This window comes from Lepidochelys olivacea (genome assembly GCF_965140295.1).
Source record: "Lepidochelys olivacea isolate rLepOli2 genome assembly, chromosome: 10".
In the NCBI taxonomy this organism is placed as follows: Eukaryota; Metazoa; Chordata; order Testudines; family Cheloniidae; genus Lepidochelys; species Lepidochelys olivacea.
In genome coordinates, this window is record NC_140420.1 from 49,891,003 (window position 1) to 49,905,681 (window position 14,679).

The following is a 14,679-nucleotide window of genomic DNA, read 5'->3' on the forward strand; positions in this document are numbered from 1 at the left end:
CTGACGCAGATGGCAATATGCCCTCCTGTTCCTCTGAAGTCAGCCCATTCCTCACCCACGCTCTCAAAACAACGGGCTGACCCTTCACCCCAACCCATGGGTCCTCCACCTCCAGGCTTGCATCTTTCTTTGTTCCAAGGCTTAGAAGCAGAATGCTCTGACAAGCTGAAACACATGTTGCAACACAGCCACAAGTTGACCACTCCACATACCTATCTACAGAATGGAAACAACTCCAAGTTTGTACCATTCCAGATGGACAGACCCAACCTCATCTTTCCTCCCTCTGATTTTGTACTACATTTTAAACTCTCCCTCAGCTTCCTTAAGGTACATCTCATGGCGAACATGGCTTCCCACTTGGAGTTTGCTCAACCACTAATGCGTAGACTCTTTAAGGTCATTGGGACTCTCTTCCCCCATGTGACACCACCCGCTCCAGCCTGGGACTTTAATCTAGTTCTCAGGGCTCAGACTAGACCTCCCTCCGAGTCCAAGGCAACTTATTCTCTCCGATACCTGTCCATGACGACAGCATTTCTAATTGCCATCACCTCAGCTAAGCACATAGGAGTAACAGTGGCCCTGATGGCACACCCATCATTCACAGCCTTTGTCTTAAAAAAAACCAAACCAAACCAAAAAAAAAAAAACCAACCCACCACCACTCTAAGGCCATATCCCAAGTTTCACCCTATTTTTTCTGCACTTTCCATATGAATCAACAGATCCATCTCCCTGTTTTTTCCCAAAACCACATTGTGACAACTGGGAGACAATTGTGCATATGCTAGATATTAGAAGGACATTAGCATTCTACTTGGACAGGACTAAGGACTTCAGGGAATCCCCTAAATTCTTCCTTTCATCCACAGAAAGATTGAAAAGCTCTGTGATATCTCCTCACAGATTATCCAAATGGGTCTCTAGCTGCATTAATCACTTAGCAAGGGCACAACTTGCTTCTGTCCATACACACTCCGTGAGATCAGTTCCTACCTCAATCACATTCCATAGGGATGCCCCTATCTCCCCAATCTATAGAGCAATGATTGGGGCCTCTGTCCATACTTTCGCAGAACATTATGCGATCACTGAAGATTTGGCTGCTGACACCATCTTCGACTCCACAATATTCTCTGTAGTAAAAGACTCTGCTCTGAAGTCACCTAAAGTGGAGCACCCATAGGGACACTACTCGAAGAAGAAGAAGAGGAAGTTACTCACCTTGTGATGGAAATGATGGTTCTTCGAGATGTGTGTCCCTATGGGTGCTCCACAACCCGCCCTCCTCCCCTCTACTTCAGAGTTCTCTATAGGGCTCTGTGGTAGAGAAGGAAGTGAAGGGAGTTTGCTCGTGCAGTGCTAAATAGCCTCGAGGCAGACCACGAGGGAAGGAGAGCACATGCGTGGACTCAACAGGACACTGCTACCAAAAATCTCTGATTAGAGGTGCAGGGGCACACAGACTCCTAAAGTGGAGCACCCGTAGGGACACACATCTCCAAGAACCATCGTTACTGCACAAGGTGAGTAACTTCCTTTTCATTCCCCCTTACTTCTCACTGTCCACCAGGGGGCTAGTCAGGGCTCAGACTGAGAACATTTCAAGATCTAGCTTCTTAATTATTATTATTATTTTTTTTTTTTTATGGCCTGCTTTTTTTTCCCCCCAGACCTGCTGCATGCTCTCAGCTCCTGCTGGAGTCAGTTGTGGTCCGTAATTAGGGTGTTCCTTGACTGTGTTGAAAGGTGTCCCTCTTTCACCTCTGTAAACTGTTACCTCACAAGACTTCACACTCACAACTCACATCTGAGTTAGTTTGAAAAGAGAATGTTTGTTTATTTTTAACAGCGAAGTCCTCGTCTCTGCAATGGGGTTACCTGTAAAAAGAAAAGGAGTACTAGTGGCACCTTAGAGACTAACCAATTTATTTGAGCATAAGCTTTCGTGAGCTACAGCACACTTCATTGGATGCATCTGATGAAGTGAGCTGTAGCTCACGAAAGCTTATGCTCAAATAAATTGGTTAGTCTCTAAGGTGCCACTAGTACTCCTTTTCTTTTTGCGAATACAGACTAACACGGCTGTTACTCTGAAGCCTGAGGTTACCTGTGGTTCTCTTACATAACATCATGCATGTGGTCGCCTCTGTGTCTTGTACTTTAAAATACTACAGCTTGCAGGCTGGAAACTTGCAACAAGCTATGCTGAGAAGTAATGAGCCACAACAGAGGGTGAAGAGTACCATTCATACTGAGAAACTGCTGACATGTAGAGGTAAAGAAACATGCCTCTGTGCCTCTCTGTGTCTCTTTTCTCTATAATGTTTAAAGGAGGTCTGAAATCTTTATATATATAGAGAGAGAGAGAGAGAGACAGTCAGTCTCTCTATCTATCTATCTATCTATCTACATCAGGGGTGGGCAAACTACGGCCCACAGGCCACATCTGGCTCTCCAGCTGGTTTAATCCAGCCCTCGAGCTCCTGCTGGGGAGCAGGGTCGGAGGCCACTCTGTGTGTTTGGCGAGGCTTGTAGAAGCAGCCGCATGTCCCCCTTCCGGCTCCGAAGCTTACGGGCAGACAGGGGGCTGCGTGGGCTGCCTCCACCCCAAGCACCACCCCTGCAGCTCCCATTGGCCGGGAACTGCGGCTAATGGCAGTTGCAGGGGCAGCGCCTGCAGACGGGGCAGTGCACAGAACAGCCTGGCTGCACCTCCTCATAGGAGCCAGAGGGGGGACATGCCACTGCTTCCAGGAGCTGCTTCAGGTAAGCACCACCCGGAGCCTGCACCTCTGACCCCCTCCCCTACCCCAGCTCTGATCCTTCTCCTGCACTCCAACCCCGTGCCCCAGCCCGGAGCCCCTTCCTGCACCCTGAACTCCTCATTTCTGGCCCCCCCCATGCCCCAACCCCCTGCTCCAGCCCTGATTTCCCCCTCCCACCCTCCAAACCCCTTGGTCCTAACCTGGAGCACCCTCCTACACCTAAATCCCTCATCCCCAGCCCCCACCCCAGAGCCTGCACCTCCAGCTGGAGTCCTCCCCCTCACCTGCTCCTACACCCCAACCCCAATTTTTTGATCATTCATGGCCCACCCATACCCATTTCCATACCCAGATGTGGCCCTCAGGCCAAAAAGTTTGCCCACCCTGTTCTACACTGTTTTTCATAGAAGACTGACAGCTGGAAAGCTTATTCATCAGAAATACTAACGCCAGCCAAACCTAACTGAGAGGGGAAGCTTAATTTTACTCAGGGCTTGTCTAAACACAAAAGTTGTAACAGTTTAACCTATACCAGTGTAGATAAAGTAGTACAACACTTTTTGTGCTGAGTCTGTACAGTACCTAGCACAATGGAATCCTGGTGCACAACTAGAGCATCTAGGTGCTATGATAATAAAATAAATATCAATAATAAAAGTGTGCACGGTTATAGCAGTGTAAATATACCACTATAGCTTGTTTCCCTATGAGAAGAGGAATAAGCTACAGTAGAACCTCAGAGTTACAAACACCTTGGGAATGGAGGTTGTTTGTAACTCTGAAATGTTCGTAACTCTGAACAAAATTATGATTGTTCTTTCAAAAGCTTATAACTGAATACGGACTTAATACAGCTTTGAAACTTTATTATGCAGAAGAAAAACGCTGCTTTCGCCTTTATATTTTTTAGTAGGATTGTTCCATTTTACCACTGCTGTCAGTTCCACTCCACATGTCATCACCAAAGTCCTGATCAAACGCTCATTGAAATCAATGGCAAGACTCCCTTAGACTTCAGTGGGTGTCAGTGGGCAGCCCCGCCCCCACCCCCCGAGTTGTAGGACTGTATCTATATTCTGGCTCTCTCCAGCTGAGGAAATCTTCCAATGTCTTTGATGATAGGATCTAGCGATGTGCCTCTTCAAAGCCTTCCATAAACACCATCTATTTAAGCTGCCTACTTTCCTTGTGAGGTCCGTACGTATTATTCCCATTTTACAGAGGGGAGAGAACGAGGAACAGAAATTTAAGTGACTTTCCAAGGCCACAATTAGAGAGGCAGCATTTCTGTCATGGGGACTTTACTTCTAATTGGTAACAAGGCCAAAAAAAACCTTTGAGGTTTATTACCTGGTGGATCTGTTCCTGTCATTTTATTCTTAATGAAGTAATCCATGTCTGATTCTACGTTACAGTTCTCTAGGCTCAGTCGAACCTCTTCATACATCTGCAAAACAGAAAAGAAAGATTTTAAGTTTCAGCTTTTTGTGATGAGCTCTTAACACAGAATCCTCCGCTAGTATTTCTCTCCTTCTTAAAGGGACACTGTCCATTTTAATCACGTTGTGTATATAAACAGCTTTCTCTACTTATACTGTGGACAACACCTTAGAATATGAGGAAGTTGGGAGACCAGGTTTAAAAGCTTCTAAACCCTGGTACTAAAGTGTTCTTTTAATCCACTGGAAAGAGGCATCACAAGAACCAATGATTGGAAGTTAAAGCCAGACAAACTAAAACTAGAAAGAAGATAAATGTTTTTAACAGTGAGAATGATTAGAACAAAGGAAGTGGTGGAATCTCCATCTTGAAGTCTTCAAATCAAGGCTGGTTGCCTTTTGAGAAGGAAGGCTTGAGCTCAGTAACTTGTGCTGACTAAATACAGGGGTAACTGGGCCTGTGTTAGAAAGGGGTCAGACTAGATCATCACACGGTCCCTTCTGGCCTTGAAATCTGTTAATCAGTTTCAGCAATTTGTTATTTCCAAAGAACCAGGTCTCCCCCACTGAAGTCAGTAGAGCTCTGCGGCTGTGCAGACCTGTGTAGGATTCCACCCAGATGGATGCGGGAGTGGGGGAGGAAAAGATTACTGATTTTTCCCACACTCTTAAGAAAACTGTATAATGCAAAAAAATTCCACGGGACATGCCTGAAATTTCTCATCCAAAAAACTCATGGGAGCAGGAGAAGAGAGGAGACAGTAGTTTGATGGGTCACACGCATGTAAAGATTTTCATTATTAAAATGGAAGTCGTCAATTTTTCCCTATATAAAAGGAATAACAATAAAAAAATCCTTATTTAAAGCTGACTTGGAGATTTGAGATTCTACCCCATAGCTTGGGGAGAGGGGACAGAAGCTTGGTGGCACCAAGTTTGCTATAGAATCTCAGAGTCTGTGCCGGCCTAAATATTCATTTTTAATTCATTGGGGAGGGCAAACCTGGCTGGTAGCTTCTTGCCCTGGCCAAGTGTGGTAAAATGGACATCACTATTGCTGGAGTCATTTGATGAGTGTGGAGAGGGGTGAGCCAGTATGGGGGCTTTAGAGGACATATTTTTGTCCATGCACAAGGACTGGGATTTCTTGGGGAAAAGTTTGTACCTCATCATCCTTCACACACTGCATGGACAGCTGGTTACAGTGAACCCAAAGGGAGTTCCGGAGGATGGTGATACGATCACATTCCTGGAGCTGAAAGGCCTAAATCCAAAAGAAGAGATGTCAAGCATCATGGTTGTTATTATTTATTATGTGCAATGCGGTAGCACCAAGAAGCCCAAGTCATGGATCAGGATCCCACTGTGCAATGTTTGTACACCTGCAAACCTTTCTGAAACACGCTACAGTCAGGATGCACTATCAACTATAGAAAATAATCTTAAAATAAATCTACTTTTACGTTTAGTCACTCAAATTGCAAACAGCACGAGGGGTTTTTACCTTTTCTAAATTCACTCTGAGTATCTTTCCCAGACCTGAACACGAGCTCTGTGTAAGCTCAGAAGGTTGTCTCTTTCATCAACAGAAGTTAGTCCAATACAAAATATTATCTCACCTTTCACTAAATTAAGGATTGTTATCCCTTTTGACCCAAGTGGCTAGCTAAATATTCAGGGTCTTATAAGTTGCAAGTTGGGAAGAAGAAACGATGGTGGCATTAGATACCTTAATGACGCAGTCCTGTTTCCCTGAACACAAGAGGAACGAAACAGGAGATAATATCCTTGCTCCAAACCTCTTTTAGCCAGCACCCAGCCCAAAAGGCCCCTCTCTCGTCTGTTCTAGGACCACACATACTGTGCTTGATTAGGCTGTGTTTGACTTTCTGCTCCTTCTCTGAGCTGGTCAATACTACACAAGCTTTGTTGGCATAGCTATGCCAGCAGAGTTCCCTAGTGGAGGTGCAGCATAAACCGTCAGAAGAAGTTCTGATGAGATATACACACCGCCTCCCTGAATGATACTAGCTAAGCAGACAGAAGCACTCTTTGTCGTCATAGTTGCGTGTACTCCATGGGTTTCAGCTGCATAGCTATACCAGCAAAACTCTGTAGTGCAGACTATGGCCATGTCTACACTACCGGCTAAATCAGCACCACTGCAATCAATGCAGTGGTGTCGATTTAGTGGGTCTGGTAAAAACCCACTAAGCCAATGGGAGAGCACTCTCCCGTCGACATCTGTACTCCACCTCCCTGAGAGGCAGAAGTTATGTCAACAGGAGAGCATCTCCCGCCAACATAGCGCCATGAAGACACTCCTGTAAGTCGATCTAAGTTATGTTGACTTCAGTTATGTAATTTACATAACTGAACTGGCATAACTTGGATTGATTTACAGCATTAGTGTAAACTAGCCCTAAGCCTCTATGGTTGTTTCTGTGCTGTCTTGCGTGTGTCTCTGTCACATGTACCCCTTACCCAAAACAATATCCAGCAAACCTCTCTACCCATATAGCTCAAATTCCTGAATGGCCTTTGTGGCATTACACCCCATATTCTTCATTGTAATATTATTATGATGTATGTTGTGCAAGATGGGTCATGTGAGGTATCATTGAAAAGGTCATGATTATGATTATCCTATTTGTATGTAGGTGGTATTTTTGTATCTGAAGTTATGAATATTGTCTATTGCATCTATTACAAATGTGTTTACACCTGGGGAATGCCCACTAGACAGAATGCAATCAGTCTAGATGGCTAGCTGCGAAGGGCCACTAGGGAGAACAATAGGTCTTAGAAGATGCTAATCTCCCACGAGGGAACCTTCCTGGGGACACTGAAAACAGCCTCTGAGTCATGGCTGCAGTGGCCCTACAGAGACATGTGACCAAGTCACCTGGTACTGGACTCCATCATAATGCCAGTGTTTTTCCACTAGCTGGGGGTGGAAATCACACTGGGAGTCAAAGGGTTCTTGCCTATGCTAAAACTATTTAAGGCAGGGAGTGACATTGTGGTTCGTTCTTCACTGACTCCCCACCCAAGAAAGAAGGCTGCTGGAAACACCTGAGAAACAAAAAGACTGAGTTGGGGGAGAAGAGCTGAACCCAGGCTAGAGCCTGTGAAAGGAATAACTGGAGTTTTAAGCTGCAAGCAAGTGGAGCTTGCCTTCAAGAATCTCTACAATCTACTTAAAACAACATTTAGGGTGAGAATTTGCTACACATATGCAATTTCTTTGGTATATTAAGCTTAGTTGGTGTGTGTTTTATTTGCTAGGTAATCTGTTTTGATCTGTTTGCTTTCCTTTATAATCACTTAAAATCTATCTTTATGTAGTTAATAAACTTGTTTTTTTTGGTCTAAAATCAGTGTGTGTGGAAATCATAATTTGGGGCAGAAAGCTGTGTATATTCCTCTCCACACTGAGGGAGGGGGTGAATTTCATGAGCTTGCGCTGCACAGAATTCTGTCCAGTGCAAGATGGTATAATTTTGGGTTTACCCTCTAGAGGAGGGTGTGCACTTGAGTACCGGGCAGTTCCTCAGCTGAGCCTTCCCATGCAGAGCTGATCTCAGCATCTGTGTGAAGCTGCAGCTGGATATGTCCCAACCTTTATGTGTGCTAGTAAAGTGCATTCGAAAGCCTGAGGGAGGGCTTGGCAGGTATGCACAGCAATACAGAGTAAAAGGATCCCAGGTGAGCTCAGTGCTACCCCAGTTCCAGATGGCACCCTGAGGTGGGGGACCCATCACAGCCTTAGGTGTGCCTTTGGTGTGGGCGGTGTCACATGCCTATATTTTGATTTGGAGACTGCTGTTATTTCACAAAGGAGCTTAACTGTTCCCGCTATCTTTAATGAAGGGTAGTGGGTTACACTCACAAGCTTCAAGAAAGTTTAACCCAACCTTTAACAATATGTTTCCCTGACAAAAAATAAAGGGGGAAAGAGGAGAAGGGGACAGCACTGTGATTTGAATAGCAAATGATCCCAAGGATTTAGAACCCAGAATCCTGTTGTAACGGGGGGGGGGGGGGGAAACAAGCTTTTTGGATTTATAATACAGGTAATCCCCGAATGGAAAGCTTTGGGAAAATACTCTATGTAGAAACTGTTGGATTCATGCATTGTTGTTTCTAAGGCTATTTGTGTAGTAGAACAGAATTTTTGTTTCTTCAAAGTTCACTTGCTCCTCTCTTCCTCTGCTTGAAATACTAATACTTTAGCAGAGCTATTGTTGGGGGGTGGGGTGGCTTTTGGTGTGAATTCAAGAGGAGAAACGGGCAGGTGAATTTTTTAAAACTATTTTTACAGCAGTCAGAAATAAAATTGATCTCCAAGCTGAAGTGTTCTTCTAAATAGAATGTGCTTATCTGTTTTCCGTAAGGTGTGGAAAGCTTGAACTCTTCTAGCCATCTGCTCCCCTCTTCTTTTGTTACTATTTGCATCCATACAACCACAAAAGTACATGTAATGTTTTACAAAATATTGAGCAAGATACATTCCCTGTCTTCTAAAGATCTCATCATGTAAGAAATAAGGAATGGCACAACAATTGAGGGAGGGTGTGGAGAAACCAGATGGTGAAAAGAAAAGGGTAGGAAGCATTTCTGGGAGAAGTAGCTTTTAAGGAGAGATTGAAAGAGATGAGAGAAAGTATTTCATTTGGGGCAGCAACTCAGCAAAGTACTTAAGCATATGGCTAAAGTTAAGCACTATAGGGACTTCTGAACACAGGAAGCCATTTGCAGTGCATAACTACCATTCTATTGCTCACAAGTGCGTCAGTTCATTAAAACAGACACTATTATTCTGTTGTAGATGGTGAACGTAACATGCCAACTACATATGCACATGTCCACATACTGGTTTTTATACATTTTTATAATTTTCATAAATTGCTAGCTTAGAACCCCCTTAGAAATTCAGTAGTCCTAGATTTAGCTACAAGCACATCTAGAAGGGACTCAATAACTCCATTCACTGAAGGGTGATAAATCTGTATTAACTGCAGTGGGCAGGCTCTGGCAGGGTTCTGAAGAGCACTTCCAGTCTGGGGTATGTATTGTGGTGATGGAAAGGGGGGAGGGGAGGAAATCTGAATCTTAGGGGAAACTTCAGATTTTTTACACCATTTCTGTAGAATGGTTGCCATGCCAGCTATGGGACAATAACAGAAAGTGAAAGCTACAGGGAGGCAGGCATGATGTAAAAATACCTGGCAAGCATACAGAAGCAGACCACAAACAGATTTTCTGTGGGCTAAGACGAGTTGGAAGCTCCTGGACTTAAACTGGTGTTCAGGCACTTTTAAAATGTGCACTTCTAACCAGTCACTTGGGAAATAGGTTTAACTTGGCTTTGATTTAAATAAGGCAGCCCTAAAACTATCAGGATTTTGTATTCCACCCTGGGTTAGATCCTCAGCTGGGGAAAATGGGCAGCGTACTGCTGTAACTATGCCAATTTAAACCAGTTGAGGATCTGGTCGCCTAAATTTAAGGGCAAGCAAGAAAAGCATAAGCAAGTCAGAAAGCTAACAGCTATACTTTAAATCCATGGTAGTGTCAAGTGTACTCTTGCAGCCGTCATCTCTGGATCTAGCTCATCACAGACCATCAGAAGTATGTTTCAGATCCCCTCAGTGCTAACACTGCATCTGGGACTGAGATCTGTGAGTGAGTAAAATAAGAAAAATGCACAAACAAATGGTTACAAAGGTCAAAATATTTACCTCACAGGTGCTGATATGTTCCTTCTCCCACTCCATTCTGGCCTTATCCAGCTGTTCTATATACTGCTTGTACATCCTCTCTGTAAATAGAGACGTGAAACAGAAACTTCCCGACTGAGACAAGATAATGCAGGGCCTCACATCTCCTCCTGTTAAGTATGGTGTGACTTTACTTTGGTAAAACATAGCCCTAACCTATATCCTACAGAATATAGTACAGTAGAACCTGGTTAAGTAGAACAATGACTGGGTTAGCTCATGGTATTTTTACTGGAGAAAATGATCTCTCTGACTTGCCACAGGTACACCACAAGCATCTCAACTGGACAATGTGTATGTTGATAGCAATAATGGGCTCTTAGTCTTGAGTGATATTTTAGGATTGCATTGTCCAAAGTAAACAAGGTGCCCAAGGACACAGAAGGACCCACCCAACTGGCAGAGGGAATTTCTTGAGGGCTTGGGGGTGGAATGCTCTATTTCACAGTCCCAGAGTGTATGCAAGTTTACTGTGTTTCTCATAAGGATGTGTATACATGGCAGCGGGGAAGTATGACTCCCAGCTTGAGACAAACACGGGAAAGCTCTGCTTGATTTAGCATGCTAAAAATCACACTGTGGCCACGGTGCAACAGGCAACAGCTCAGGCTATCTGCCCAAGTACAATCCAACCTGGCTCCTTGGGTATGTACTTGGGCAGCTAGCCCAAGCTGCCACCCATGCCACTTCAGCTACGCTGCTATTTGTAGGCTGAGCTAGCGCACATCCATCTCCTGAACTGGGAATTATACCTCCCTGCTGCAGGGTAGATGTACCCTCCCTGAGTTTGGGCTCATAGCCGGATCCGGAGAACATCGCCGTACTAGCTTGCCCACATGTAAGAGTGCATGCCTACGTCTTCCTTGCCCTGGGTTAGGGTGGCGAGGACCCAAACAATGTTAAAGAGCAAACAGAAAAGAAGCCCCAATATTAAAGTGTTTTAAATAAATTGTAGAATACATAAAGGGGATCCCCTAAGTATATGCAGCATCAGATTTATCTTCCTTTAGTGGAATGTAAATTTGGGGCGGGGGGTCTAAGGTAGCTGACAGTTGCCTTTAACGGCACTTCCATTAGTTTAGGAGTCTTTAGGAATCTGCACTTCTATATGTGTGGAGTTTTTTTCCCTCTTGATAGCATGCCGTTAAATCAACTGGGTGTTAGACTTTACGTGGAATGGTACCTGCTTCATTTGCTGTGTCTTTGCATTGTTTGGCTTTGTTCTGACTCTGAAATATAAAAAGAAAACATTGAAATTAAGCCCTTTCCATTTTCATATTTTTTTCCTTAGGTCACAATCCCCCTAGTAAAATATTAAGTGTCTGTCTCTGCAAAGAATTGCTACCTAGTTTATTGCTATGAATCATCCCATTGACTTTGCATTATTCAAAATAGGGGCCAGATCCACAGCTCTGTAAATAGTCATTGCTCCATTGACTTCAATATAGCTATGACAGTTTGCACAAGGGGAGGCCCTGGTCCTACGTACTGCACTTGCAAAGACCCTGCTTTCTTATTTTGTTTTTAAAATCTGTGTTTGCAGTGTCTGGCCCCATGTTTGTTCCCACTGATCTAAACCTTCTATAAAAGTTATCTATATACTGCTGTGTAACTTGGAAGTTTTATAAATAGAAATAAATGGCAATTGAAATTCTTTATCTCCTCAGGTACCATTCAGAGATAAGTAACCAGACTTTTTAAAGGAACACTGTCAAACTTTTACAATATGTTGTGAACGCTAATGTTTCCTGGCTGTTTCCAATAACACATTCATGATTTCAAGGCCAGAAGGGCCCGCTGTGATCATCTAGTCTGACTTCCTGTATAACACAGGCTAAGAACTTCCCCCCAAAACTTCTTAGAGCAGATCGCTTAGAGAAAAACATCCAATCTTGATTTTAAAATGGCCGGTGATGGAGAATCCACTATGACCCTTGGGAAACCTAAAAGCAAAATAGAAGCTCTTCTCTTACAGCTTTTAAAAATTGTAAATCTGGGCAGCCTATTAATATCCTGGGACTTCCTGGCTTGCCTGGTGATGACAACACATTAATGCCCTGAGCTTGAAGGATGTCTAACATGCTCTCCCATTCAGTCCTTCAAGGTAGTTTTCAGATTACAGATTCTTCTAACCATACTCCTCAGGGCTGCTGGATAGAAAATGCATAATGTGTTGGGAGCACCGTATCTTCCTTCTTAGTCATTTCCTGTCCTAAACTGTTTGCTGTTGCTCTGCAGAGTTAAACAGCGGATGTGTTCCACCCGGGGTGTGTGTGTGTGTGTGTGTGTGTGTGTGTGTGTGTGTGTGTGTGTAAGTAATCACCCTAAACTGTTCTGGGTGAAATCCTGACCCCATTCAAGTCAATGGGAGTTTTGTCATTGACTTCAATGGGGCCAGGATTTCACCCACTGTAAATAAGATCTAATTTGTTACTCATGGAAGACTTTTGGAACACCGTGGGTATAAAATGTATATTTCCGAAATTCATTTTTAGATTGCTCCTCCCCTCTCCCCTGCAAAAAAGATGATTTTGGATCTCTGCTTTTGCTGTGCTGAATTTATGGAGAAAAAGAGAGTTAGTTTATTTTTTTTCTCCATCTGCTTCATTGTAAAATGTTCTCATGAAAGGTTAGTAGGTTGTCAGCTAAACATGTAAGATGATGCAATGAGGGATTGAAATGCCTTGCTTTTCAATTATTTATTTTTAAGTTTGTAAATTTGATGAAACTAAACTACCTACCAGGAGAAAGATTGATAAAGAAAGGGCATTTAATGTAAGGTACTGTACCTACTTTGGTTAACATGGGATCCAAAGGTGGAAACAGCGGATTAATACGGTTCAGACTTTTTCTTTCATTTTTATGAATAATCTGAGGCTTAAAAAAAACCTATTCAGTTTTGCCTTAGGATTCAGTAAGAAACTGAATTTGCATTCTAATGATAGGCCATACCAATTGCCTCACTAAATCTCTCCGCCTCCCATGCTTTTTAAAAACACAGGCAACTATGAACTTGTTCCAATTCTATTGATTCCTTTGTGGAGGAAAATTTCCTACTGAATTTTACAATGTTTATTAGAACAGAGAGCAGCCTCTGAAATGTGCAAACTCTGATGCAAAGTGGATTGTCCAGGAAAACTACAGAACTCTCTGCTACCATGGCTTAAATAGCACAATGGTCTCATATACCTTTTCTGTTTGCTTTTGGTTGCCGGAAGCACTTATCCTCTTGAAGGCCTGCTCAGCCTCATCCGCATCCTTGCACTTTTGCTCGTAGGTCTTCTTTGACTGCATTAAAATAAATTCAATAGAATGTTTTCTTTTTGGGCTAGATAACCCTTTTTTGGGGGTGGGGTTGGGGAGGGGACTAGATAACCCAGTCTCTTCTGCAGGCAAGGGGAACAAATCAGGCATTAGGTTAGAACAATTTACATTTTAAAAACTTTTAAAAATTAATTTAAATTTTAAAATTGAATAGGGAACAATTTTAAATGGATATAAGAATGGCCATACTGGGTCAGACCAAAGGTCCAGGTGCCCCAGAGGGAATGAACAGAACAGGTAATCATCAAGTGATCCATTCCCTGTCGCTCATTCCCAGCTTCTGGCAAACAGAGGCTAGGGACACCTTCCCTGCCCATCCTGGCTAATAGCCATTGATGGACCTATCCGCCATGAATTTATCTAGTTCTTTTTTGAACCCTGTTATAGTCTTGGCCTTCACAACATCCTCTGGCAAAGAGTTCCACAGACTGACTGCATTGTGTGAAGAAATACTTCCTTTTGTTTGTTTTAAACCCGCTGCCTATTAATTTCATTTCGTGACCCCTAGTTCTTGTATTATGAGGAGGAGTAAATAACACTTCCTTATTTACTTTCTCCACACCAATCATGATTTTATAGACCTCAGTCATAGCTCCCCTTAGTCATCTCTTGTCCAAGCTGAAAAGTCCCAGTCTTATTAATCTCTCCTCTTACGGAAGCCATTCCAGACCCCTAATCATTTTTGTTGCCCACCTAATCACAGATGGACATAAAAGAGAGAAGAAAAAGCAACCTGGATGCTGACATATCAAATTAGCAGCACACTAAGCAACCCTCTCCAGCATCCCCACATATGGTACTGCCACTAGTCACTGTAATTATTTATTTTATGACAGGATGCCTTGATGCCCTATTGAACAGAGCATTGTACAGCCACATAGCTCTTCAGGGCAGGGATTGTTTCTCATTAAATGTCTAAATACTAGAGCAGGATGGGAACTAGATTTTCCATTTCTTGGGAAATTCTGCAATTTTGGGGGGGAAAGTTCCATTCCAAAATGGAAAAAAAACAAAAAAAAATTTAAATTTCGGGCAAAAGAATATTCAGGGGGAGGGAGAATATTGTTTTGGGTTGATAGAAATGTTTCTTTTTGATCAAATTGGAACATTTTATTGTAAATTTAATTTTTTAAAATATTTTAAATATAAATTAAATTTCTAAATGAAACACTGAAACACACCATTCCAAAGCTATCAAAAGGAAACGCTTAAAAAAAGGCATTTTGATAAGGTCAAAGTTTCATTTAAACTATAAAGCTTCGTTTTTGAAGAATCAGCATTTTCCAACAGAAAAACATTCCATCTGAAAACTTCCAGTCAGCACTACTGAACACACAAAACAGACGAAGAGTAGGAGGGGAA

The 14,679-nt window shown here is 43.0% G+C and overlaps 1 protein-coding gene across 1 annotated transcript in view; it reads right to left on the minus strand.

Moving 5' to 3' along the window:
• Positions 1-14,679, minus strand: part of PSTPIP1 (proline-serine-threonine phosphatase interacting protein 1) — a 93,536-nt gene that overhangs the window by 16,453 nt on the left and 62,404 nt on the right. The window contains exons 7-11 of the mRNA XM_084640957.1: positions 13,183-13,281; positions 11,177-11,222; positions 9,955-10,034; positions 5,376-5,474; positions 4,122-4,218 (exon numbers count right to left, since the gene is read on the minus strand). Coding sequence (XP_084497083.1) covers positions 4,122-4,218; positions 5,376-5,474; positions 9,955-10,034; positions 11,177-11,222; positions 13,183-13,281 — 421 coding nt within the window. The remainder of the gene's footprint in view (positions 1-4,121; positions 4,219-5,375; positions 5,475-9,954; positions 10,035-11,176; positions 11,223-13,182; positions 13,282-14,679) is intronic.